We start from the raw sequence: 21,948 nt of genomic DNA on the forward strand, positions 1-21,948 counted from the left end.
CTATGATGTATTTCCCTGAAAAATGTCATAGCGGATGAAAAATCCATGTCAACTTTGCGAGCTATTTTAGAATTTCGTGGAATAAACCATCGTATGAACGCACGGCCCGCTCCTTGCGTCATTTAACAATAACCTTACATTGCAATTAACATATATTTTCATTGTAAGTTAGCGTGAGACTTGAGTCTATGCGAGGAATATTTCCTTCCACGATGGACCAGGATCTATACTAAACTCTACGGCACCTTGGTGAAGCAACCCAAAGCCTCTTCGTTCAGCACTGCCTTCCTGCCACTCCAAAAGCATGACATTATAAAACTCCCATTGATCCGCAGCCAGAGGGTACGGGGCTTCCCATTTTGTAACGTGATCCTCTATCTGCTCTGAACGTGCCTCAGACAGAAGAATTATCTCAAAAGGGCCTGGAGTTTCGAAGAAGGTTGTCTCCTCAAAGCCGTCTAGGGAAACGAACCCGCATGTTGCCTTGTTGGAATCTTCAGGATGGGCAACGGCAGTGAAAACACCAATATCAACGATTTTGTAATAAAGCGAAAGTGTCCAGAACTGTAAGAGAGGGTACGAAGGTACTTTCCGAGGGAACCACACCTGCTCGGTAGACATGGTTTGACTTGCGTCTAGCTTCCTGGGAACGTATCGGCCGTCGGAGAAGGGTCGACGGTGACGATATCCCACGTATTCCGTATTTGACAACGGAAATAACGGGTTCACAGCTGGGTCCCATACAGGATTTGTGATTCCAGACGGGCTTCGCTTATACCAAAAAATCCATGTCCTATCCTTCAACCATTCGTTGTGTTTCATTCCCAAATCTAGGTAGGCATTGATACGACCGCGCCGCCCTGTCCACCAGTAGCTTCGAAATACAGAACGCCGCTGCAGGATGGAACAATGCGCGCGGATTATAATGAACCGGTCAAACATAACCGTTGGGAGATCTTGGAAAAAATTGCATTTCATCGTTTCGGCGAATTTCCGCATGATGCCGGCCATAGCACGCGATGCGTCGTTCTGATCTGTCGTTGCCCTTTGAGTGTAGTAGAACAAAATCACAGTTAGATCGAATACCGGATCGGTCATAGATAAGGCTTGGGGCAGAAGAGATCCTAGAGATGGGCCGACGTAGCTTTGCGGCAGTATGTCTACAAAGTGCTCTGCGTGTTCTGCGGCACGGCAGCGGTAAAAAAAACCTTGTTATTAATGAAGTAGATAACTCGTCGGGAAAGAACCTGTTCTTGGAAACTATAGTATGTTAGCATTTGATGTCTGATGTAACGGAAGACGCCTCATACGTCCATGTCCTCGATTCATAAACTGATTGTTTGAGCAGTCCGTCGAGTCCTTCAACTATTCCCATTTCAACACCGGGGGCCACCTCGAGCGTATTAAAAGAACCAATTCTAGTCCCTTCTTGAACGCCAGGGAGACGCGCACTAGAATCATGGTCACATGCCGCAGCAACTGTCTAGCTCCAGGTCCTTAGCACCCAATAACACTAAATTTAATAATAGCTACAGATTAAAGATATCTTATATAGGGAATTATATTGATATAAATCAAAGTTTAAAAAAAAGTTTAAATGTAAAAATGAATAAAGGAAGTTATGATATAGAGGAGAATATAAAAGAAATAACTACGTAATAGTTCTACTCTAAGATACTATGTGTAATACTGCACTGCAAATAGTTATAAATAAAAACAATATATTTAGACCAGACGTCATTCCTTCTGCTACATGAACTGGCGTATTTGGAGTATTAAAAGAAATTCCAGTGGCTGAAGTCGTATGAGTACCAGATAATTTAGTATCTCCAGCTTTCTCTGTAGTAGTAAACGACGCTGGTCTTGGAGGCTCTACTGATACCACTCTGTCTATACTACTTGGCATATCTTGAGGCCTGAAAAGAGTGTCTGGATGCATGGTTGGGCGATGAGGGTGTACCTCTGATGATTTGACCTGCTCCTTGTAGGGATGAGTAGACTGTTGAGGATCCTGTCGATGAGCCCAATAGTCGTCGGCATCTTGGTAGTCATCCGGCGACTTATTGTTATTGTTTGACTCGGCACTTGGCTGCTGTTTCAGAGCTGGGTTGGCATGTGTCATGTACTTAGGGCCCATGCCATGTGGGTCAACTTTGATATCGGGACGGCGACTTGGTCCATCACTCTGACAGGCAGCAGCTGGAACTGTAAGCCAAATGTTGCTTTCGCCTCGTGGACCGCACGAGTTGCATGGCACCATAACGGTAGTCATATCGATAGCCGGCAGAATTTGATCAGCGCAGTTGCATGGCGTATATCCCATCGTCACAGCAATCTCTGCAGTAATGAGTTGATTCGGATCGTCCCGGTCGACCGTGGTGTACATAACTGTAGTAACAGCAGTGGCAGACGCAGGTGCAGCGGCTGTCTTGGTAATGTTAAAGCCCTTAGTCCAGCGCATCGTAGGCATGAAGCTAGGACCAGCAGTAGGAAAACTAATAGGGAGTCGAGCTTTGGTTGTCTCGGTATCGGAGGCTGTGGGTCGAAGTAGGTCTACCGGTGAAGAAATGGGTTCGGCGGCCGAGCTAGTACCCGAATCTTCTGTTGTTACGCCGGTAGCAAGCTCACCAGCCGCTGCAGTGGTAGAAGCACCAGCGGCTAGACTGGAGCTGTCATCCTCCGCGGCATATAGCGTCAAGAGTAAGTTGGAGCTTATATCGCGGCGACGCCGTGTTCCACTGGTCGTTCCTCCGCAGAACAGCCCCGAGCCTCCAGGACAGCGGAGATTGCAACTTGCATCAAGAACAAGCATAGACCCAGCGAGGGAATCAGCGGCGAAACAGGATCTGAATCAGATATTAGCTACTTCCTTCAATGACTGGAAGCTTCAAGTAAGGACTTACCCCCGATATAACCCGATGTATTTACTTCCGGCTGCTAGAGACACGCATTTCTCTGTTGTCATGTCTCCGTCGTCGTTTGACACGTCTGTGAAGGTCGGGTATTCAGCCGTGGATCCGAGACAGCCAAAATAAGCGTATTCGCCAATGAAAGGTAGGTTGAAGGCGGCATTCGATGGAGTTGAGGAGGGTGAGTCTACATTGGATGAAGAAGGCCGTAGTGTGATACCCGTTGAAGGCTGGTTCGCAGTATCTTTTAATGTACTTGTTGAATCAACTGCAGGTGTAGCTTCCGAAGTTATAGCAGAAGTTCGCTCAATGCTAGACACACACAACTCTTAGTGCCAATAAACGCAACACACATGGAGATTGGCCAACTTACCTTGTCGGTCCCTCTGCGTCTGTAGCTGCAGTTGTTTCAGATATGAATGAGGGCTCTATGGTGATGCTGGAGCGAGTTTGCTGACTGTCTGATATACTTGTTGTATCCTTGTCGGTTGATACTACGTCAGTAGACCCATTTGTCGAAATGGTTTCATCAGATTCAGCGACCGTACTGGTCTCGGTGACATCAGAAGGGGTAGCATTAAAGGTAGAACTACTTATAGTTATAGGATCAGTGGTAACCTCTGTCGTAATGTCGCTGGTAGTGCTCGCAATAGTTCCGGCATCAGTGCTTGTTTGTGAATCGGCACTACTAGCTGCTTTGGTGGTATCCTCGGTAGTTGTACCGATACTGGTATCATACGTGGCCGCTGGCTCCTCACTAGTGTGCATGGTGGTCTCTGTGGTATCGGCAGTGGTGGTATAAGAGGTAGCGCCACTAGTAGTCGTACCGTCTGCCGCAACATCAGTAGTACTACTGCTTTCAACAAATGTAGTATCAGTACTTATTTGTGACCCAGAAGTCACTTCAGTGGTGTCTTCGGTGCTGGTGTCGGCAGTGGTATCAGATGTAGGTGTCGACTCTGCAGTAGTGGTCGCGGTATCAATTGTCGGCTCTCCAGTAGCTGTTGTGGTGTCAGCCTCCGTAGTCGAAGTATCCGGAGCTTCTTGGACGGTGACTAAAAAGGTGCCTGAGAAGGTACTATACGCCTTGATGGTCTCTGTAGTGCTCGTTGCCACCCCCGCTGCCACGGTAACTGTGCTCGTAACACAGTTGATTTTGAGTTCTTCATCGCATTCTTTACAACCTTGGATCTTAAACAACAATCCCGTATCCAAGTAAGGGTCATTTGCATCGCAGGCGGCAAATACAAGGTTATGTGGGCCCGTGGCAGCAGGAATACCAAGAAGCAGGGGCGGTGAAGCTTCGTTGAATTGAAGATCATTGTTGGGCTGGGAGATAACAACAGGACCCTGGAAGTAACTCGATCTTGCATCGATTTGCTGTCCAGAGCTACCCAGGGCATATTGGACGCCATCCAGCCAGATGGCGATAGTATCGGGTTCCCTAACATGCTTATCAGTATGATGGTCAGAAAATGCCTCGGGGCTCTTCTTCATACCTATCATTCTCCGCAGAGGCCGCGATAAACTCGACCAGAACTCCATTGTAGCCATCCTGAACGTCGACTTGAACTGTCCAAACTGCAGCGTCAAAGGAAGTGACATCCCCGCAGAAGGCCGAGCCTCCAGTACCCACGTCGTTGTTGGCGAATCCGCCCGGTACAGCGTCTTCCGCATAACCTGACGAGATAATTACGCCGATGCCAATCCCGAATGGCCCTTCCCTGAAAGACCTAATTGAGCCTAGATTCCCGACGAAGCTACTGCTGGCAACAGTCACGCCCGGGCCGGAGACCAAAGAAGATTCTAGGACTCCGTTCTCAACAATAATGCTCAAGCATTTTGTGATGAGCAGGGCCAAGGAACCAAGAAAGTACCGAGGGACTTCATTTCGGAGATTTGAGTGTCTGGTAATGAAAGCAAATCTGTTGCAACTGATAATGCAGTTGCCAAGCCCTTATACATATACGTATCAAAGGAATTGATATGTTGGTTGGTCCTGATCTCATTCCTTCAGTAAGACAGCATTTTCTCTGGAGCCCTACGGCTGAAGGTCTCGAATCGGCCACGAAGGGAGCACAGTAATATTAGGGGAAATGCAGGCCTAAGCTAATATATGGAGACAGCATGATTGCTTCTTTGTTCCAAAGGAGAAAACTGTTTTAATTTAAAGTGGTGATGTTAACTGAGTAGCGACCCAAGACGCTGGCTGAATGCATGGCTGTCAGGTGCAAGGCTATAGCGGAGTGAAACATCTCATAACAAGCAGCTATTATCTCCCTGGCATTAAACCCTTGTTCCTCGGAACTCCAAGTTCTCTGAGGGAATTTGTCAGCCCAAGCTTTAACCAATTCTCAATCTCTTTCTCTGTAGCTACGGCAATCACCCCCAACATTCCCAAAGAATTCACACCGGCCTCTTTGTTGACAGCCGCACTGCGACGAGGGATGACCACTATCCAGCGGGATGTGAAAGCCACATTATGCGGGCACGCTTGTCCCTCTGGCACATTCTTTCCTGTACTAGCCTTCCAAGCTTCCGTCGCCTGCTGTAGAAGCTGTAAATAAATCCCGGTCCCATCTGAACGTGCTGTGGTATTGTCTTTGAACCTGTGGTAGAACCATTCGAAAGGTAGTTTCGGTTTCTCGGTGCTGTTTGAATCGAGAAAGTCGACGGCAAAACCGCTGGCGGGAAGAGGCATCAGCTGTAAATGCTTGTGCAATCTACTGCATCCACCAGCTTTTCCGCAGTTGAAGAAGACAACATAGTCCGTTGTTACATCATTCAAGGACTCCAGACTGCTCCACGCAGCATCAAAGTCCTTCTGGCCCAGAGGCTCGTATTGTCTGCGATACCCATCGCGAGTGAGCATCATGAGGTGGGGTCGCGAGAAACAAAACTTGTTGGCAATAAGAAAGTGAGTGCTGTCTACGCTTCCGCCCATCTCGAAGCCGGTTGTATTGATGTCGCTACCCGGTAGTAGCTGTCTGTCGTGTGGCAAGCCACTTGTGGGTACAGATTGCGGTTCTGGTGTAGATAAGGTCGGCTTCTTGACAAGAGCGTTGGTGAGAACAAAATGGAACTAAATGTCAACCAGGCCGATGTTAGCTATTTCAATATTTAGAATTGGCTTTAATGCACGAACGAACCTTCAAGTCTCCATCAGTGTGCTCAACAATTTTCTGGTTTTCATCGTACAGAACAAGGCCTGATTTAGTCAGGGCATCAAATCTGGATAACATAGCTGACTCATCTCTGATAAACTCAGGGCGATCGTAAGTCATGTTGTCTGTAATGTGGTAGGTTGAATAAGAATGTTGGAGTGAGTTTTTTTGTGTAAGACGAGAGCGAAGAATTTTGGGGGGCACGAGGTTATCTATATGGTGAATGAATGACTAATCTGCCTAAATCATTGATGTGCTCGTGCCAGAGGTATGTAGAAGTTCCCTATGGTACAGTCGTACAACGTAATGAATTATGTAATACTGAGATTTGCCATTCTATACTACAAGAGGCTGATTTGATATTTAGCCAGATCCCTTGACGCCGTCGCCCTTTTCACCTATCTCGGCCGCATTAGATGGCCCGGAAACCATTGGCTCTGCTACCTGATTACTCCCATCATCGCTCGAGTGTGCTTCCTCAAATACTCTATCATCATAAGCACGGAACACCAACCAGAAGGTAGGCGCCGTGGTAATCATTGTTAAAGATAAACCTGTGTAAAGATAGAGAATCTGCGGGTCTTTTGACAATGGTGAGAATGCCATTCCAAGCGCCGAGCCAGCGCCTGAACTCAGTTGAGCCATGGCCTGTACCAAACTCCGCATGTTTCTTGGTGCCTCAGAATAGCTGTACTCTGCCAGAGTTGTGAAACCAAGAATCTCACCAACACCAAGTAGAATGTAGACAGGCGATTGAATCCAGACACTCAAGTCGTTGGGCGACTTTTCACACTGCAAGGGTTTGTCATAACACGGTCCCTTGGTGTATATGAGTTTTTGAACTCCAGCAGCATATGCCATTGCCGTACTCATCATGATGAAAGCCCATGTGATGCGGGCAATAGGACCAAAAGCGAACCCACGACCGCGGACAATCGGATAAACGAATCTCTGCATGATAGGACCAAGTAACACGCAAGCGATCGAGTTTAGAGCTTGGATGGTGTCGTTAGGAATACCACCGAGCCTCATTTGTCCAGCTTGTGATACAAGATTGTTTGTGATCTGATTCATACAAAGATGAAATGGTACAAAGCAAGCCCTGACGTCGGTGAGTTAGCATACAATTGCATAAAAAAAGACATGGGCAAGAACTCACATAACCTTACATGCTTGAAGACCCCGCCTAATCTCAAAGACTAATTTGTCATCCCATTCGACCTTTCGGCCGTACTTCTCCGACTGGTAAACTGGTGTAGCAGCTTCCCAGTTGAACTTGTTTCTTCCTGCACACGCGATGACACGGGAAGCGCGGGGAAGAATGTTTGCTTGAGGCTTCTGTTTGACTGTATAATTTAGTAATCATAACGAAACTGAAGAAAAGATGGGCTTACCAAGCAGCTTGTGAAAGAAAAGAAGTAAAGGTACCAATGTCCAAGTCGAACAAAGTGGGAGGAGATAAGCAGCCCAAAACCCAACCAGCTTTTCTAAGTATGTAGATGCTACAAGTGACAAGCTTGCTATGTTCGTAAACCTACAATCAAAGTGTCAGTTCAGTGTCTTCTAATCGTTGTAGAAGTCCTTACCAGTATGACACATTGTAAATATATTGCAGTGTAAGCGCCCGGTCTGCAATGACGCGCTCGCCTTTCTTGGTGGTAAATACTTGAGGGGCAGCTTCCGCGTATTGGTCACCTATGAATGGAGAGGCAGTAGCCTTTACACCAGCCGTGCCAATTCCAAGTATGATCATTGCAAACGCCAATCCCACCACCTTGGTGACCTGGGAATGGCTAAAAGCTGGTAGCGAGGTAACAAAGATAATCAAACATCCACAAAAGTTCAAGCTGCAGTCGTTTCTCAGTACCTGATCAGTTTGAGTTTTTGGAAGATGCGAACTTACAAGTAGCTCAGACACAGCGTTTTATATCGCCCCAGCCAAGTGTCAGAAATGACAGCCCAAACAGTTGGCAGAACAAAACTTAAGAAGAGAAAAGCACTTGTGATATTGGTAGCTGTTGCTTGTCCGAGACCCAAAGCACCAGGGACGGCAACACTATCAGCTGGATTCTGGATGTAATTCTCTGTGTGAAAAATGAGTTAAGGAAGATAAGGTTGGATTACTCTGGGTGCATACGCCAAGGTGTTGTTACAGCATAGAATGTAAATCTCTCGGTGGCATTGGTGATGAGTGCGACCCAAACAGCTACTGACACTGAATCAACAACGTGCGGCAGCTCTTCGATCTCCTTTTCTGTAGCGTCTCGCCTTTCATCTTCAGTGTGCTGAGTCACCATGATGAGTCCTTCAATGTTAAAATAAAAGAATTGTTAATTCAAGATACTTAACAATCGAGCGAATACTTGGGGGATGGTCCTATATTGAGCTACGAGTCACGCTTAAAATTTACGAGAAAATTAAAAAAGACTTGAATGCAATACCCATGAGATTCGCAAAGTGCGGGGGATGAAAAAGTCCAGTTAGTATTACGTACTCTCTCTGTAGACTCTGTGCTTGTTGGTTCGGATCATGATACAACTCTGGCCAGTGCAGGTACTTTTGAATGTCGGTAGCCTCGACCAACAACATATGTTACGTAGGCCCACACTTGTAGGGTGTGCACACACACACACACATGAAACGGCACATTCAGTATCCGATCGGAGCTCCGTCGGGTCTGACCTCCCTCTATATTTGTCATGAATATATATCAATGATAGGATCAAATCATGAAAAGAGATCCTGTAACTAGGCCACCACAGAAAAAGCGCCGTATTGTGGTCAAATTAACCTTGTCCTACGATGGTCTGGGGTCTTTATTAGCCGACAGGCTAGTTTGCTCCCGTCGAACTTACGATTGATCGTCATCACGTCAGATATTTTGATAGCAAGACCACTTGCCCTTTTGGGAAGACGGTATTACGAGAGTTGTGCTCTCTTACCTACCTCAAACGTAGTCATTGGTTTTCGTAAGCCAACAAATCGTGCATCAGACTTGCAAAGAGGCTCGACAAAAATCATGCAGTGATTCATAGCAAGGAATCGGATGATTATGAGATGAAGAAGTGAATCAGCGGTTGATAGCGTATGTGTTTCTCCCATAAATTGACCAACGGCTTGGACAGTTCATGTGTGTCCAGATACTAATTGTATGTAACGAGCGGTGAACAAGCCAACAGAAAGACGCTTGAACTGGATAACCACGTTCAATAGCTCAACATGGCAACCAATGTACCTGTGAAGTATGATATGATGAGGTACTCTATGCACTGCGCACCCTTCCCTCCCGGATTCCAATTAACATGCAATACAGGCGGCTCCGAGTAGCTGACTATATCACGCTTTCCAATGGTAGGAATATTGAAAACCTTATGAGATTACTGGTGATGATCAAGCTTACCAGGTTTGTTCAATGATGTAGGCTTCTGTGGAGGTAGAGTATTTCCAAAAGCCAAACAATAAGTTGAATTGGTAATTAATTTGTGTTAGTTCTCGCCATTTTCTGTGCGATAAACAAATCTTTCCTGTTAGCCCACTTCCTCATATTCCTTGGCTATGAGTTTGACCGTTTTGACGGTATAGTGGCAAGGGCCAGGAATGAATGTTCCGAGATGGGGAAACAGCTGGATAGCTTTTGCGATTTGGTGAGTCATCTTCCATTTGACTTGTTCCAACGAGCCATTCTCACCTTTGTCACCAATCTCAGGTCTCCTTTTGCGTGGCGCCAGCAGTTATTATCTATTGCGCCGGTTTTGATACCATAGTCGATCAGCTGGCTTTGACTATTTATGTCTGTTCAGGCGTTGCGCGTCTCTCAAGATTCAACATCGCCGCGCACTTGGTGCCCAAGAGTGATCAGGGGAAGGCTATGTACCATGAGGGTCTTCCCACACCATATGCGGGTCTTTTATTTTCTACAGCCGCTGCTGCTGCGGAGTGGACAGGGTTTTTGGTTAACCTAGCTTCTCGCTCTCATTATCCAGTCATTATTTTTGTGCTCATTGTCAGTACCGCCATGCTTAGCAAGCGGCTGCACTTATACATTGATGGAGCCTACAGCGTACCAGTTATCAGCATGTTGGTTTTCGCAGGATGCTGGACGCAGTCGCCAATGTCAATCAGGGCTGTGCTAGGATGAGAGAATATCTCAGTGATAAATGCAAGAGAAGTGGATAGAGGATTCTAATTGGGGCAAATTGTATACCGCCAATGCCAAGTATTGGAGATTCAATGGGCAGCTGAATCAGGGGTCAGGGTAAACAGATGTGTGCTTATTATGTATGTACAAGGCGAAACATTAGGGTTGTTAAGGGGTTGACAGACAGAGTAAACCAATAGAAAACGTGCGACGTATTCTCGTGAAGCATAAAAATCTTCAAAACCCTAAGTAGTATTTATTCTCTTGCTGACTTTTGTCATTGCTCATGTCCCTACCCGCTCTTCATTCTTACTTATCCACTATCATGTCTCTTCGGCCGTACTTTGAAGCTGCCTTCCGAGAGGTTCGTTTGTCTACCGAAACTGCACTCAATCCATTACAGAAGCTAGATTGTCACTTGAAAAAAGGTCAAGACAACCTCATCCTAGTTTACGGTGGCTCTTTCAACCCCCCGCACCGCGGGCATCTGGACGTCCTACTGTCGGCATTGCACCCTTTGGTCAACGCCGTGGCTGTGGTGGTTCTCCCCAGCGAGGATTTCCACCTACGGCACAAATTGGCAAATAGCCACCCAGAGTTCTTCATGAGTCGGAAAACGAGGGCTGCACTTTGGGCCGAGATGCCCCAAGTCCCTAAAGATAATGTCTGGATATGGTCGGAGACATGGTATCCATTTCTCACATTCATGGAGGCGGCACACCGGCTTTGCGAAACAGATGGCTACAAGATTGTGTTTTCGCACCTCATCGGGCCGGACAATCTCAACAGAGCCGATGCTCTTAACAATTTGCCATACAGGTTACCGCGAATACTTGTTACCAATAAAGCACGGCATGAACCCTCCCAGTTCTTGCCCAGCGGACAGCCGACTACATGGAAGGGCTTTGGAGAATGGATTCCACAAAAAATGACATTTGATGGCAAAAGTAAGTACATTGAGTAATCTTCATCTCATATGTCTCCGGCCTTCTAACAACTCCAGATGGGCAACCTGAAGAAGAAGCTGAGGAGGCTAACCTATGGACTTGTCGAGGTATCGATAGCCTCGGCCAGCAGACAATGGGTTACTATCTGGATATCGCAAAGAAACCCACTGGGTCTGATATCAACTCGACCTCCATGAGGCGTGACCTCCTTGAGAGACATTCATTGAACGAAGACATTCTCAGCCAACTCAGCACCACTGACATTCTAAGCATCCTAGAGCCAATATTACGTAAGGATTAGACTCATTGATAGGACACGTTACTCATTATGTCAGACTTCTCAGCTAGTAACCAGCTGTAGTCACAGATTTTCAATAAAAGCATTACCTAAATTACTTGATCAAATACTTATTTGTCATATGACAGCATATACCCCTTAACGTAATATTGATTTGGCTACATGAGCGGCATATCCACCTGCCACAAGCGGAAATGACATTAGAACTGGGGGAGAACCTGACAGACCCCAGATGAAAGAGTCGAAAGCTTAGTTGGGAAAGACATGATTGTAGTCTCGTATCGATACTGACTCAAACAACAGGTACCATCAGAGCTTATCACACAACCTAGAAGAGTCATGGCAGCTGTTGGTTCACACAAGGAGCTGCCTCACAAGCGGCTTACTAGTTGTCATAATGAGGGAGGCGAGGCGAAAGTGTTTTCTTGGGGAGATTGGTCGCGTGCAAGTATATATTGGCATCTCTTTACTGCATTGAAACTCAAATTTTGCCATCTAAATAAACGCATTATCGAATACTTCATATCTTCATTTTACAACAGAAAACATGGCAGTTTTGAATGGGTACTTTAGACCAAAAGTGGCCTTTGTCACTGGTCAGTAATATACACCTTCTGAGGAATGTTCCGGCCATCTAACAATCGAGACAGGAATCACTGGTCAAGATGGCTCCTATCTGTCTGAGCTCCTCTTGGAAAAGGGATACGAAGTTCATGGCCTGGTACGATCGACTGCGTCCAGGCGTGAAGCTCTAAGCAAGCCACTCCGGCCTGGCTTGACTATGCACCTTGGCGATATGTCTGACCTGGGCCGCCTGGTCCAGATTCTGGGCAGAATCAAGCCTGATGAGATTTATCATCTTGCTGCTCAGTCCCACGTGGCCGTCTCATTTGACACTCCACTGCAGACCAGTGACACCAATGCTATGGGAACACTTCGACTGCTTGAAGCAATGCGGATGCTAGGCTTGGAAAAATCGACAAAGTTTTATAACGTGAAGTTCCTTCATCTCACATTGGCCCATCGGAAAATGCTAACATAGTAATGCAGGCCTGTTCATCAGAAGTGTTTGGGTCGGACATGCCCGCTCCACAGACAGAGGAGACCACATTCCACCCTGTATCACCATATGCCGTAACCAAATTGTTCCAATACTGGACGACTGTCAATTTTAGAGAGGCATACGGCTTCCATGCTTCGAATGGTATTCTCTTTAACCATGAGTCACCAAGACGAGGTACTACTTTTGTCACCCGAAAGATCACAACACAAGTGGCTTTAATTGCCTGCGGAAGGTTGAATTTCTTCTCCCTCGGAAACCTGGATGCTGTCCGAGATTGGGGTCATGCAAAAGATTACATGCAAGGCGTGTATCTGATGCTACAACAACCAGTCGGAGGCGATTATGTTCTTTCAAGTGGAAAGTCTTACAGTGTTCGCGACTTTGTCGAGGCAGCCTTCAAGGTCATCGGAGTCACTATCGAGTAAGTTCATATTCACGATCATATAATCGCAGTAGCTAACACGTTTACTAGATGGTCTGGAACTGGTCTAGACGAGGTCGGCATTGACTCAGCTAGCGGAAAGACTCGCGTCAAAGTGAACCCAGAGTTCTACCGACCACTCGATAACCAGAACTTGCTAGGCTCCGCAGCCAAGGCGAAGAAAGTTCTCGGATGGAAGCCGACATATAGCTTCGAAGCATTAGTCGAAGAAATGGTACTTTGCGATGTGGACGCTGTTAACACAGGTCGTATCTTCTCAAACAGCTATCTGGACTGGGTAGTCGGTAAGGCCGAAAGCGAAAATGGCGTCGTTAAGCACAGTCCTCCCAAGTCGGTTGGTGAGACTCACAGCGTCACTACAAATTCGGATGGGTCTGAGAAGATCAGCCTGGGTGAAGTTGAGGGGTTGGATGCATAGGTCACGAACCAGAGTTAGTCATGTTGTCAAAGCTTTAAGGCACTAGTCATTCATTCTACATTTCTTTCGAATATATCGATAGTCGGATTCGTCACATATTACCATATTCCATTCCGTTGTATGTACTTGGTGTTCGGTTATTCTAAGCGAGAGCGGAGTGGTAGAGGGACCTAAATGTAGCGTCAAGTTGTTCAACCAGCACTAATTATAGATCATCCTGAAGTTACTACCCCCTATACACGCGGCTTGGGATCTAGCATTGACGCTTCACAGCCTCAACATGCTGAAAAAGCCTCGCTGACTGTCTCTTACCCCTCGGTGTTGGTTGGGTCTAATTGTGTATTTGTGATTACGCGCTATAGTTCTCTCTTTCCTCTATAGCACTATAAACGTTAATTTTACTATCTAGATACTAGTCTTCTCTGTTTTGATCAACATGTACAACCAAGTTGACGTTTGAGCTGCGCCGCACTCCTTATGGGGAAGGTACCATTTGCCTGATCGTCCATGAAGATGAGGTGGTGTGGGGGTTTGACATTGAGACACGTAAGCCAACCCAACGCCGTAACTTCGGGTAGGGGTTTTTGAGTTAATTAGTCATATCTTGCTCTATATTTTGTTGATTGTGAAATGAGCAGTAATAATCCGCTTGACCAACAAGTTTCACCGCCACTCAAATTTAACCATAATGTAGATCGTAGCTGAAAATTCGACCTTTCTTACGGCAGGTGTCATGGGAAACTGAACTACGTTATTACGAAAGAAATGGTTTGACAAATCTCTTAAACCTGTGCTGTAATCAATGCGTGATGTCTAATGCAACCGCTTTGTGAAATGACGGACAAATTCCATCTTAATAAAGGATAACAAACCTGAAACCGTGCTATTTCACAATCCTTGCCCCATTACCCAATTGCCTTCATAGCTCAAGTATTCAGTACCGACAGCCAATATGGGAAGTCGATTAACTCCAGAGATGGATGGATTCTTGTTCTCCGAGACCTTCTCGTTCAAGACTCTCGGTAGTGAAGGTAAGCCTCTTTGCGACTTTCCACCAGTAATGATTGTTTGATGCTGACGCTTTGCCCTCCCTATTTCATAGCTACCTTGAAAGCCGAATGCCGTTGGAGATTTTCACCCGCTTTCTCTCCCAAGAATATAAACTGGAGCGATACTCTACACTACAAGTCTATCGATCTCGTTTTCAATCTTATATCCTCGGAATATAACGACACAGATTTTCTTGTCGACTGTACCGAAACGCCATTGGGTGCTATTATCAAGGAGTTTCTGGCATCAAAGTCGTTTTGCTCCGAGGGCAGCGGACTAAACCACGCCGCTGAGGTTTTGATCAAAGTGTTGATGATTCCACATGATGGCTATCTCTGTCGACATGACATTCTACAGTTGAGAATGGTGCATTCTGATTTTATTGAAATCGTCGTTCCCTTGTCTGTAGATGGAAAACAGTATCCCGAGGCAACTCAATCTTCAGCCAGTCTGCTTTCTCTCTTGCAATACTCCCCCGGAGCTTTGATCTGTAAACGATCCGTCCAATTGGCTCAAGGACTTGGGGCATTTGATCTCCTCGCCAAGGAAGTCGATGAGAGGCTTTCGTTTGATTGGGTGCTCCCGAACAAACCCTTGGCATCAACTGTGGCAGTCGTTGGCGGTCGCCCTCTGTTCGATAGCACAACCGGGGGTTATGGTTCAGAGGGACCATTTGACGCGGCGAGAGCGCTGGGAATAGCAGTCATTGTCCTTGATCGCCCTGGCCATTTCATGGAGGACAAGAAATACAACCACCTACGAGATGACTTTATTGCTGTCGATATGACAATCAACGACAGTCTACCTCAAAGGCTCGCAGTAGCCGTGAAAAGCCGCAAAATAGACGGCATCATCACCTTCTCGGACGAGTACGTCATTGCAACTGCAAAGGCAGCCGACATGCTGAATCTTGAAACGGAGCCTGTCGAGTCTATCATTACTGCCCACTACAAGGACGCGACCCGCAAGGTCCTTAATACTCCCAATATGCAGTCCTTACGGTTAAAGAACGCCGCTGACTTGGACATCGAGGACATTTCTAAGACGTTGGATGCCTTGAAGTATCCTTTGGTGATAAAGCCGTGTCGTGGTGCCGCCTCTCGAGGTGTCAAAAAGGTTCAGAATCACCACGACCTCCGAGAAGCAATCAACCAGCTGGAGAGCGACGGCCTCACAAAGTACGGGATTCTTCTCGAAACTTACATAAGCGGGCCAGAAGTAGATGCCAACATTGCTCTCTGGGATGGTGAGCTCATGTTCATGGAAATCACGGATGACTTTCCTTGCACGGCTGATGCCAACGACGCCACAATTGCGGACAGCTTTGGGGAGACTGTCATGATATCACCAACTTTGTTGTGCCAGAAGGAACAGGAACTGTTGAAGTCATCTCTGCACCAAACCCTAGTCAAACTTGGTTTCCGAAATGGGGTTTTTCACGTCGAAGCTCGAGTCCAGAACTCGAGGATGCAATACAAGGATATCGACGGCCTTGTTGACTTGGCCAACACAGACATTCCACCACCAAGCGAGCCCGAGGTGTATCTCATTGAGGTCAACGCGCGTCCACCTGGCCTGGACTGTGCGTTCTCGACCCTCCATGCTTACGGGGTAGATCTATGCGCACTACAGCTACTACAATGCCTCAATGATGGCGATCGCTTTAAAGCGATGTGTAAGCCTTTCCTCTCCGAAACACAGTACTGGAGCGCGAACTGCCTGATTCCAATTCACCGCCACAACATTCTGGTACCAGAAGGGTTCTGCGACAAGGTCTTGCAGAATATTCCAGACGCTGCTCCTTTGGTTTATAGGTCTGAGCTTTTTAGACAGCCTGGAACTCTGGTATCACCGCCGCTGGGTGTTGAGTTTCTAGCTTATTTCTTAGTACAGTCTAGGACTGATCGGCGAAAGGTGCTGGAGACTTACCATCGCCTCATACAAACTTGTAGAGACGTTTTAGATAAAGTTTGAGAACAAGCGTTAGAGATAGGCATTAAATCAACATGCAGTTACAACCTCACTGTCTTCGCTTCCGATTTGCAAGTAGCATTTGGTGACAACTAGTTATATACATCTCCTCCCTCATCTTTGCATGACTCGATATCCGATCATGCCAGGCGGACTTGAAGCATAATTCCAAGCATAATTTATGGCACCAGCCATGAACAACACTTAAGGTCGGCAATTATCTCATTGGATGGAATATCCTCGTGGAGTTAGGCTGCTCGGAACTTTTGTGCTAACAGCTGCTCCAAACCGGGTCGGGCCGCATATAGTTCTTTCTAGTATCCAAACAGGTTAAGGTTTATATAGCAACAGTCTGAAAATCACACAAAGGTCCAGGTCATGTTAGCTTTTATACACCAAAATGCACACCCGGCATGCTCACTCAACCGATGTGACAGCTCCTGGCAGTTATCAGTCAAATTGTTCAAGCTCTACCAACATAACAAAGAATACGACCAACAGAGGTATTCGCGACTGATATGCAACCGAGTCCGACCCAGTCAATCTTATGGCGGATACTATGAGGGCTAAACGAGAATTACTTTGAGAACCTTGCAAAATTGAACGCGGGGGGCGTTCTCGACCTGCCAGAGTTGCCTTCTTGGTGGAGAGTAAGTGGAGATTTGTTGGCAGTAGAATCAGGCGATTGGTACGTAATTTAGGCCGGAACTTTTGAAAATGTCACACAGCTACCAACAACATAACCAACATCATGAGCATACCTGCTTACAACGTAAAGCTCCTTAACGTTACATCTCTAATCATTTAAGTAAGTAAACGATGGTCGCGTGCTTTGTTACTATTTCGACGCACAGCATAATGCACAAATGCGTCCAAAAGTCAGTACTATTACACCAGAGGTCTTTTGTCTTGCAGCTGCAGTCGATCCAAGAGTCTGTGGAATTTTGGGTGCACTATGTCGGTCACATCTCAATCAGATGCAACTATGAATGTTGTATTCGTTGGCAACCCGCCTTCAACTCATGCATCTCTGGGCGCCAATGTCAACGCTACCGATCCGGAGTCTCAAGGGATCACTGACCCTAGGGCTAAGAAACGCATGCAGAATAGAGTAGCCCAGCGAAGTTACCGTAAGACTGACCTCGCCTCGATAGTCTTGGCTTGCAATGGTCACTAACGAGCTAGAGCATAGGGCGTCGCGTCAAGTCCCGCATTGCCGATTTCCAAAAGAAGGTGGCTCAGTATGAAGATGCAAATTCATCGAAACAAGGTCCAGAGACGGGAGATCAACCTCGTGTTCATGAAGAGTCTGTGCAACAACGGATATCATATACATCACCCGAAAGAGCCAGTCAGGGACCAGTTGGCTCTCGACCAACCCGCGAAAACCTCCAAGAGAGTTCTACTCACGGAAATTCACATTGCACTTTTTACCCAGCAGTGTCCCTCGCTCCTGGGAATCAGATATCAGGCCCCCCAGCGATAAAATCAGGAAGATCTAGTCAGCAGGTTGGATCAGGCTGCGAGGCGCAGCAGAATCGCCGTTTAAGCTTGGTAACCGAACCTCATGAGGCCAATGGAGACCTCCGCCAAGCCCATTTTGACGATATTGTCGTGAACCAGCACACCACCCCAGCCATATTGCAGTCTTTTCCTACATCAACCTTTGATACGGCTGCTTCTCATGCCCCATTTATAACTGATGGCCTTGAAGGAGAATTAGATATTGAATGGATGATAGCAAACACAGAGATAGAGGCACGAAAGTCATGCTCATGCGACAAATCACCAGACCAAAACACGAAAGTCTCTTCCACCAAAGCCATTTCACTAATGAACCAATCATCCACCACAAGACGACCGAGCTACGTCTCATCTTCAAGGTCACCAGCAACCGCGCCCGGGGAATCACTAAACGCCAGATTTCAGAACATCATGGAATGCGTCGGCGCAATGGGTTTCGAAAGCTTTGATGATCTAGTGACTTCATACTACACCGACGAGTTTGAAGAAGCATCCAAGCTCTCCCATGAGCAGCGATTCAGCAGGATCAGAAGACTCCCTGGAGTATTCGCCGAGATTCTGGAAGGTGCAAGAAGATGGGAGCCTTTGGAGTGCCGTGGTATCGGTGAAGAAGTTCTCAAAGAGTCTGAAGCGGTTCTTATGCTTGAGAGTAGCGACGCTTGGCAATCGTTACAGTCAATCACGGATGCAGCTATAGCACAAGATGATATCTCTACGGAGCGGTTATATCAGAATTTCAGCACACTCCTACCCATTGAAGTAGGTCTCATACAAATGATAGCAGAGTGGAAAATCACGCTTCTAAACAGACTCGACTCGTTCAAAACTGACAGAAATATAGATGCCGAAACTATGGACCTTATTGATGGCGCTTGTCGCATCTGATTGTCCCGCATGGCAACGAGATTGTTCGGGTACTGCACTCGCTATAATTACGTTGTTGCATTTCACAGGCCGAATACCGAAGTGCAAAATGCTCAAATTGATATCTCTTTGTCTTTCTCAGTAGTTAAACAGCTACCATTATACAGAACTCTGCCGTAAAATAGCCCAGATTAAATATTACTTGTTCTATTGTAGTAATGAACTCGTAACTTTATAGTATACAGTATTAACCTGTGGAATTCGGCAGCGCCTATGGAGTCAAGTCACCTGGCAAGTGAGCTAGTAATAAGCTCATCCGGATACGATGCGGCAATAGAAAGGTTCTCCTGCTGACCACGCATAGAACCCGCACAACGCCCGCTTTTTCCAGCTTATAGTATCCACAGACACTACCGAATTCTGCAAGTTGGTAAGGTACTCGTATTATCGGTCCGCGAAAAAAATCAAGTACAGGGTATGACATCCGTCTCTACAGCCTGTACCAGAACCAAGATTATAGCGCCGCAATATATTCTTGGTACTGTTATTGAGTACGAGGTGCTCTGCGGCTTCGAGATTGAGAACGTCTGCTCTAGGAATCCAAATAGATTTAGGTGTTTTTGAGTTTTGTTTCCCAGTTGAGTGATGTATTCCCGTGATTGGCGATAAAGTCCTTTTGAACAGTGTCGAGACGGTTTCGATTGGGGCTGGAGATTATGTCTGCCAATGTCGGAATCATAACGAATTCAGTATAAGATATCATTTTCTCTGATTGGATTCAATTATCTAGTTACAGTGATATGAAAAGGAGCTCGAGTCTAGCAAAATTATGTCGCCAGCCCGTACATATGAAAGATTTCACTTAAGCTATCTCAGACTAACAATCTAGAACAGCCTTATCTTATCGCTCGTCTGGTCTAACTACAACAGCAACAGGTAGTGCGGGGTAGCGCGATCAGACCTTCAGATCCTCACGATTTTCTTGATTCAGGCCGCAATCTTTCCCAGCAGTAGCTCCAGGGTAAACATGGCTAGGACCCCATTCGGGCAACTCAGTAGCTGAGTCTGGCATTGAAACAGTCTGAGCTGAAACTCCCACAGTCAGGCCAAGGTCATCAGTTAGCTCAACATTCTTAGTATCCTAACAAAGGTTAGTGAATTCATTCAGGGCTTGTTTCTCGATGACTCACCTTGACAGCTCTCCAGGATAATTCTTTCTTCAAATAGGCAACCACAGCATTGACATCGTCAACATCTACACCTCTTTCTTCCAACGCTTCATTTAGTGGGACAGTTCCGGTAACGAGGATATCATTTTCAGCTTGCGAAACACAGTTCGCACACTGGCGTATCGACCGATTGGACAACATGGTAACTGATCCAACACGGTTCTCCGAGAGGAACCAGTCTGCAGTCGACTCAGGTAATTCCCCAAGGAAGACATGAACAGCCCAGGTGCCGGTAACAGCAAAGTTCTTGACACGGAGAAAGACTTGCCAATGGTGAGTCTTTGGTCCAGGGTTGGCCTCAACCGGAGGTTTGACGTCCTGGAAACCACCCTTGGGCGGAGGTGGAACGGCTCGCTTCGGCTTTGGGGCATAAAGGTCATTGATTTGTTGAGTTGTGTACGATTTCATGGCTTCCTGGTCTTTGATGTACTCTAGCGGAGTCTCCGGGTAGTAGTAACCGCCTTCGAAAGTGCTCGTGAGTTCCTTGGTGTCATTGGCGATATAGTAGTCGGACATAGAGTGCTGATCAGTCTTGTGCCAGGGCTCAAGGTTTGACTTTCCACCCTCCATTGTGCCTTCCTTAGCTACAAAGCGAGGCATTCGGGACGACCATTCAGCAATGGTGCAGTCGGGATTGAGAGCTTGCCAAAGCGCGGTGAGCCTGTCGCAGTTGACGTGGTGAAGCCAAAACACTGGATCAAACGAGCTAGCTTGAACATCCGTCATGTTGCCCAAGAGTCTAGTGACCTCGACCTCCTCCTCGTCGTTGAGAATGGTGTCGTTGGTGCCGGTGTAGTTATGGATGTTGTTATGCATGTCTTCAACGGAAGTGTATGCGTGGGGAGATTCTGTAGGTCGCCACGCCGTACAGGTGAACTGATCAAAATCTTTGATAGCGGTGAGGGCTTGGTAAGTTTGCGTCTTGAACTGCTTGAATGTTCCAACTTGAACGTTGGAAATCTCTTGATCACTCTTGCCATCGGCATCAGGGCAGCGCTTCGACTCGGTCCAAACCTTAGAGTTCTCCCAGTTCATCTCCTGCTGCATGAGTTGGATAGCAGTTGGAGAGGTGAACTTGTAGGAGTACAGCGGGTTGTGTTCAAGATACTTTGTATCGTTGATCCCCTTTGACTCTCCGGGTACAGTTAAAGTGATATCTGGGGACATAACAACGGCCGGTAGGTTGGGCTTCTTAGCCCAGTCCCAGTAGCTATTGTTTCAATCAGTAAAACAACCAATGTTTATAGTTACGTACTTACGGTAACCGAACTTGTAGAAGAGCCTCTTTGTAGGCCTCAGCCGCATATCCAGTAGCCTTATTAGCGATCTCTTCAGCGTAGGAATGGATTATTTGCTGGGCTTGTCAATAAGATAAAACAAAATGCATTTGTTATTTACCTCGTAGAGCATCAGGTATGGTCGATGCCATGGAATGAACAGAGTGCTTCGATGCGTACAGTATCCGATGTTCTCGACAGTGCCAGCGGTGGGATCGTTCTGCCAAGGTACATACGGCACACCGTGAACACCTAAGTCTCTTAACATGTATTCTTCAAGTTTTATAGCTTTGTAAACTTACCCACGATCTGAAAGTAGCTTGTTCCATTGACATTGTCCTTGTCAAATTCCTCGTTGCCGTTTTCTTGCCAGGCTAAAAGGGCCTGGATGTACAAGGCGAAGGCAAAAGGATGGTTCTTTTGGAAGACATCGACAGGGAGGCGCGGGCTGGGCTTTCCACCTGGATTCTGAATACCAGTGATGGGTGTTGGGGAAGGGATAGTTGGGGCCATGATGAATGTCGCGTGTCTGCGTTAGATGAATGAGAAAGGTGAAGGATGAGTTTTTGATCCGAGTGAGAAAACAGGTAGATAGAAGCTTCATATTTATAGTTGTTCTTCTTTTTCAATTGCTACAATGGCCAAGGCCTAACT

General features: G+C 46.6%; 10 protein-coding genes across 10 annotated transcripts; 5 read left to right on the forward strand and 5 right to left on the reverse strand.

Annotated features, from left to right (window-relative positions):
* Nucleotides 1-186: 186 nt before the first annotated feature.
* Nucleotides 187-1,098, reverse strand: EDB82DRAFT_478975 (uncharacterized protein; the record flags this gene model as incomplete). The annotated part of the gene is made up of 1 exon (XM_025729181.2): nt 187-1,098. The coding sequence occupies one exon, from the start codon at nt 1,096-1,098 to the stop codon at nt 187-189; it is 912 nt and encodes a 303-aa protein (XP_025583474.2).
* A 579-nt stretch (nt 1,099-1,677) lies between these two features.
* EDB82DRAFT_560212 (uncharacterized protein) lies at nt 1,678-4,799 on the reverse strand (the record flags this gene model as incomplete). Its single annotated transcript, XM_065609732.1, has 6 exons — nt 1,678-1,689; nt 1,961-2,846; nt 2,904-3,221; nt 3,283-4,353; nt 4,409-4,715; nt 4,787-4,799. 6 exons carry the CDS (start codon nt 4,797-4,799, stop codon nt 1,678-1,680), a joined length of 2,607 nt encoding a protein of 868 aa, XP_065464311.1.
* Nucleotides 4,800-5,044: 245 nt separating this feature from the next.
* Nucleotides 5,045-6,252, reverse strand: EDB82DRAFT_510491 (uncharacterized protein). The gene is made up of 2 exons (XM_025729183.2): nt 6,059-6,252; nt 5,045-5,991 (listed from the first exon to the last, which is right to left on the reverse strand). The coding sequence occupies exons 1-2, from the start codon at nt 6,191-6,193 to the stop codon at nt 5,182-5,184; spliced, it is 945 nt and encodes a 314-aa protein (XP_025583476.1). The 5' UTR covers nt 6,194-6,252; the 3' UTR covers nt 5,045-5,181.
* Nucleotides 6,253-6,277: 25 nt separating this feature from the next.
* EDB82DRAFT_510493 (POT family-domain-containing protein) lies at nt 6,278-8,574 on the reverse strand. The gene is made up of 6 exons (XM_025729184.2): nt 8,211-8,574; nt 7,977-8,157; nt 7,660-7,920; nt 7,468-7,607; nt 7,233-7,419; nt 6,278-7,175 (listed from the first exon to the last, which is right to left on the reverse strand). Exons 1-6 carry the CDS (start codon nt 8,368-8,370, stop codon nt 6,437-6,439), a joined length of 1,668 nt encoding a protein of 555 aa, XP_025583477.1. The 5' UTR covers nt 8,371-8,574; the 3' UTR covers nt 6,278-6,436.
* A 236-nt stretch (nt 8,575-8,810) lies between these two features.
* EDB82DRAFT_510498 (uncharacterized protein) lies at nt 8,811-10,491 on the forward strand. The gene is made up of 6 exons (XM_065608850.1): nt 8,811-9,158; nt 9,235-9,330; nt 9,387-9,424; nt 9,495-9,506; nt 9,563-9,717; nt 9,780-10,491. Exons 2-6 carry the CDS (start codon nt 9,293-9,295, stop codon nt 10,209-10,211), a joined length of 675 nt encoding a protein of 224 aa, XP_065464312.1. The 5' UTR covers nt 8,811-9,158; nt 9,235-9,292; the 3' UTR covers nt 10,212-10,491.
* EDB82DRAFT_510500 (uncharacterized protein) lies at nt 10,492-11,870 on the forward strand. Its single transcript, XM_025729185.2, has 2 exons — nt 10,492-11,158; nt 11,215-11,870. Exons 1-2 carry the CDS (start codon nt 10,498-10,500, stop codon nt 11,457-11,459), a joined length of 906 nt encoding a protein of 301 aa, XP_025583478.2. The 5' UTR covers nt 10,492-10,497; the 3' UTR covers nt 11,460-11,870.
* Nucleotides 11,871-12,003: 133 nt separating this feature from the next.
* On the forward strand, nt 12,004-13,422 carry EDB82DRAFT_539907 (uncharacterized protein; the record flags this gene model as incomplete). Its single annotated transcript, XM_025729186.2, has 4 exons — nt 12,004-12,052; nt 12,107-12,450; nt 12,507-12,940; nt 12,992-13,422. The coding sequence occupies 4 exons, from the start codon at nt 12,004-12,006 to the stop codon at nt 13,377-13,379; spliced, it is 1,215 nt and encodes a 404-aa protein (XP_025583479.1). The 3' UTR covers nt 13,380-13,422.
* A 623-nt stretch (nt 13,423-14,045) lies between these two features.
* EDB82DRAFT_450449 (uncharacterized protein) lies at nt 14,046-16,457 on the forward strand. Its single transcript, XM_025729187.2, has 2 exons — nt 14,046-14,410; nt 14,482-16,457. The coding sequence occupies exons 1-2, from the start codon at nt 14,332-14,334 to the stop codon at nt 16,401-16,403; spliced, it is 2,001 nt and encodes a 666-aa protein (XP_025583480.2). The 5' UTR covers nt 14,046-14,331; the 3' UTR covers nt 16,404-16,457.
* A 675-nt stretch (nt 16,458-17,132) lies between these two features.
* EDB82DRAFT_510506 (uncharacterized protein) lies at nt 17,133-18,997 on the forward strand. Its single transcript, XM_025729189.2, has 2 exons — nt 17,133-17,530; nt 17,593-18,997. The coding sequence occupies exons 1-2, from the start codon at nt 17,356-17,358 to the stop codon at nt 18,807-18,809; spliced, it is 1,392 nt and encodes a 463-aa protein (XP_025583481.1). The 5' UTR covers nt 17,133-17,355; the 3' UTR covers nt 18,810-18,997.
* A 286-nt stretch (nt 18,998-19,283) lies between these two features.
* Nucleotides 19,284-21,945, reverse strand: EDB82DRAFT_510509 (common central domain of tyrosinase-domain-containing protein). The gene is made up of 5 exons (XM_065608851.1): nt 21,597-21,945; nt 21,416-21,546; nt 21,277-21,371; nt 19,979-21,227; nt 19,284-19,929 (listed from the first exon to the last, which is right to left on the reverse strand). Exons 1-5 carry the CDS (start codon nt 21,805-21,807, stop codon nt 19,744-19,746), a joined length of 1,872 nt encoding a protein of 623 aa, XP_065464313.1. The 5' UTR covers nt 21,808-21,945; the 3' UTR covers nt 19,284-19,743.
* Nucleotides 21,946-21,948: the final 3 nt, after the last annotated feature.

Source organism: Fusarium venenatum (genome assembly GCF_020744135.1).
Source record: "Fusarium venenatum strain MPI-CAGE-CH-0201 chromosome Unknown EDB82scaffold_3, whole genome shotgun sequence".
In the NCBI taxonomy this organism is placed as follows: Eukaryota; Fungi; Ascomycota; class Sordariomycetes; order Hypocreales; family Nectriaceae; genus Fusarium; species Fusarium venenatum.

Excerpts from the sequence above, each read along its gene's own strand:
- EDB82DRAFT_510506 (XM_025729189.2), top strand. The coding sequence starts at position 17,356 with ATGTCGGTCACATCTCAATCAGATGCAACTATGAATGTTGTATTCGTT. Across the intron at positions 17,531-17,592 it reads AGTAGCCCAGCGAAGTTACC|GGCGTCGCGTCAAGTCCCGC; the intron begins GTAAGACTGACC and ends GCTAGAGCATAG.
- EDB82DRAFT_510500 (XM_025729185.2), top strand. The coding sequence starts at position 10,498 with ATGTCCCTACCCGCTCTTCATTCTTACTTATCCACTATCATGTCTCTT. Across the intron at positions 11,159-11,214 it reads AATGACATTTGATGGCAAAA|ATGGGCAACCTGAAGAAGAA; the intron begins GTAAGTACATTG and ends TAACAACTCCAG.
- EDB82DRAFT_510491 (XM_025729183.2), bottom strand. The coding sequence starts at position 6,193 with ATGACTTACGATCGCCCTGAGTTTATCAGAGATGAGTCAGCTATGTTA. Across the intron at positions 5,992-6,058 it reads ACACTGATGGAGACTTGAAG|TTCCATTTTGTTCTCACCAA; the intron begins GTTCGTTCGTGC and ends GTTGACATTTAG.
- EDB82DRAFT_510498 (XM_065608850.1), top strand. The coding sequence starts at position 9,293 with ATGGCAACCAATGTACCTGTGAAGTATGATATGATGAG. Across the intron at positions 9,331-9,386 it reads GTGAAGTATGATATGATGAG|GCGGCTCCGAGTAGCTGACT; the intron begins GTACTCTATGCA and ends CATGCAATACAG. Across the intron at positions 9,718-9,779 it reads TGGATAGCTTTTGCGATTTG|GTCTCCTTTTGCGTGGCGCC; the intron begins GTGAGTCATCTT and ends CACCAATCTCAG.
- EDB82DRAFT_450449 (XM_025729187.2), top strand. The coding sequence starts at position 14,332 with ATGGGAAGTCGATTAACTCCAGAGATGGATGGATTCTTGTTCTCCGAG. Across the intron at positions 14,411-14,481 it reads CAAGACTCTCGGTAGTGAAG|CTACCTTGAAAGCCGAATGC; the intron begins GTAAGCCTCTTT and ends CCTATTTCATAG.
- EDB82DRAFT_510509 (XM_065608851.1), bottom strand. The coding sequence starts at position 21,807 with ATGGCCCCAACTATCCCTTCCCCAACACCCATCACTGGTATTCAGAAT. Across the intron at positions 21,228-21,276 it reads CTTCTACAAGTTCGGTTACC|CTACTGGGACTGGGCTAAGA; the intron begins GTAAGTACGTAA and ends TTGAAACAATAG. Across the intron at positions 19,930-19,978 it reads TATCCTGGAGAGCTGTCAAG|GATACTAAGAATGTTGAGCT; the intron begins GTGAGTCATCGA and ends AACCTTTGTTAG.
- EDB82DRAFT_510493 (XM_025729184.2), bottom strand. The coding sequence starts at position 8,370 with ATGGTGACTCAGCACACTGAAGATGAAAGGCGAGACGCTACAGAAAAG. Across the intron at positions 8,158-8,210 it reads TGCTGTAACAACACCTTGGC|AGAATTACATCCAGAATCCA; the intron begins GTATGCACCCAG and ends TTTTTCACACAG. Across the intron at positions 7,176-7,232 it reads CTTCAAGCATGTAAGGTTAT|GGCTTGCTTTGTACCATTTC; the intron begins GTGAGTTCTTGC and ends CACCGACGTCAG.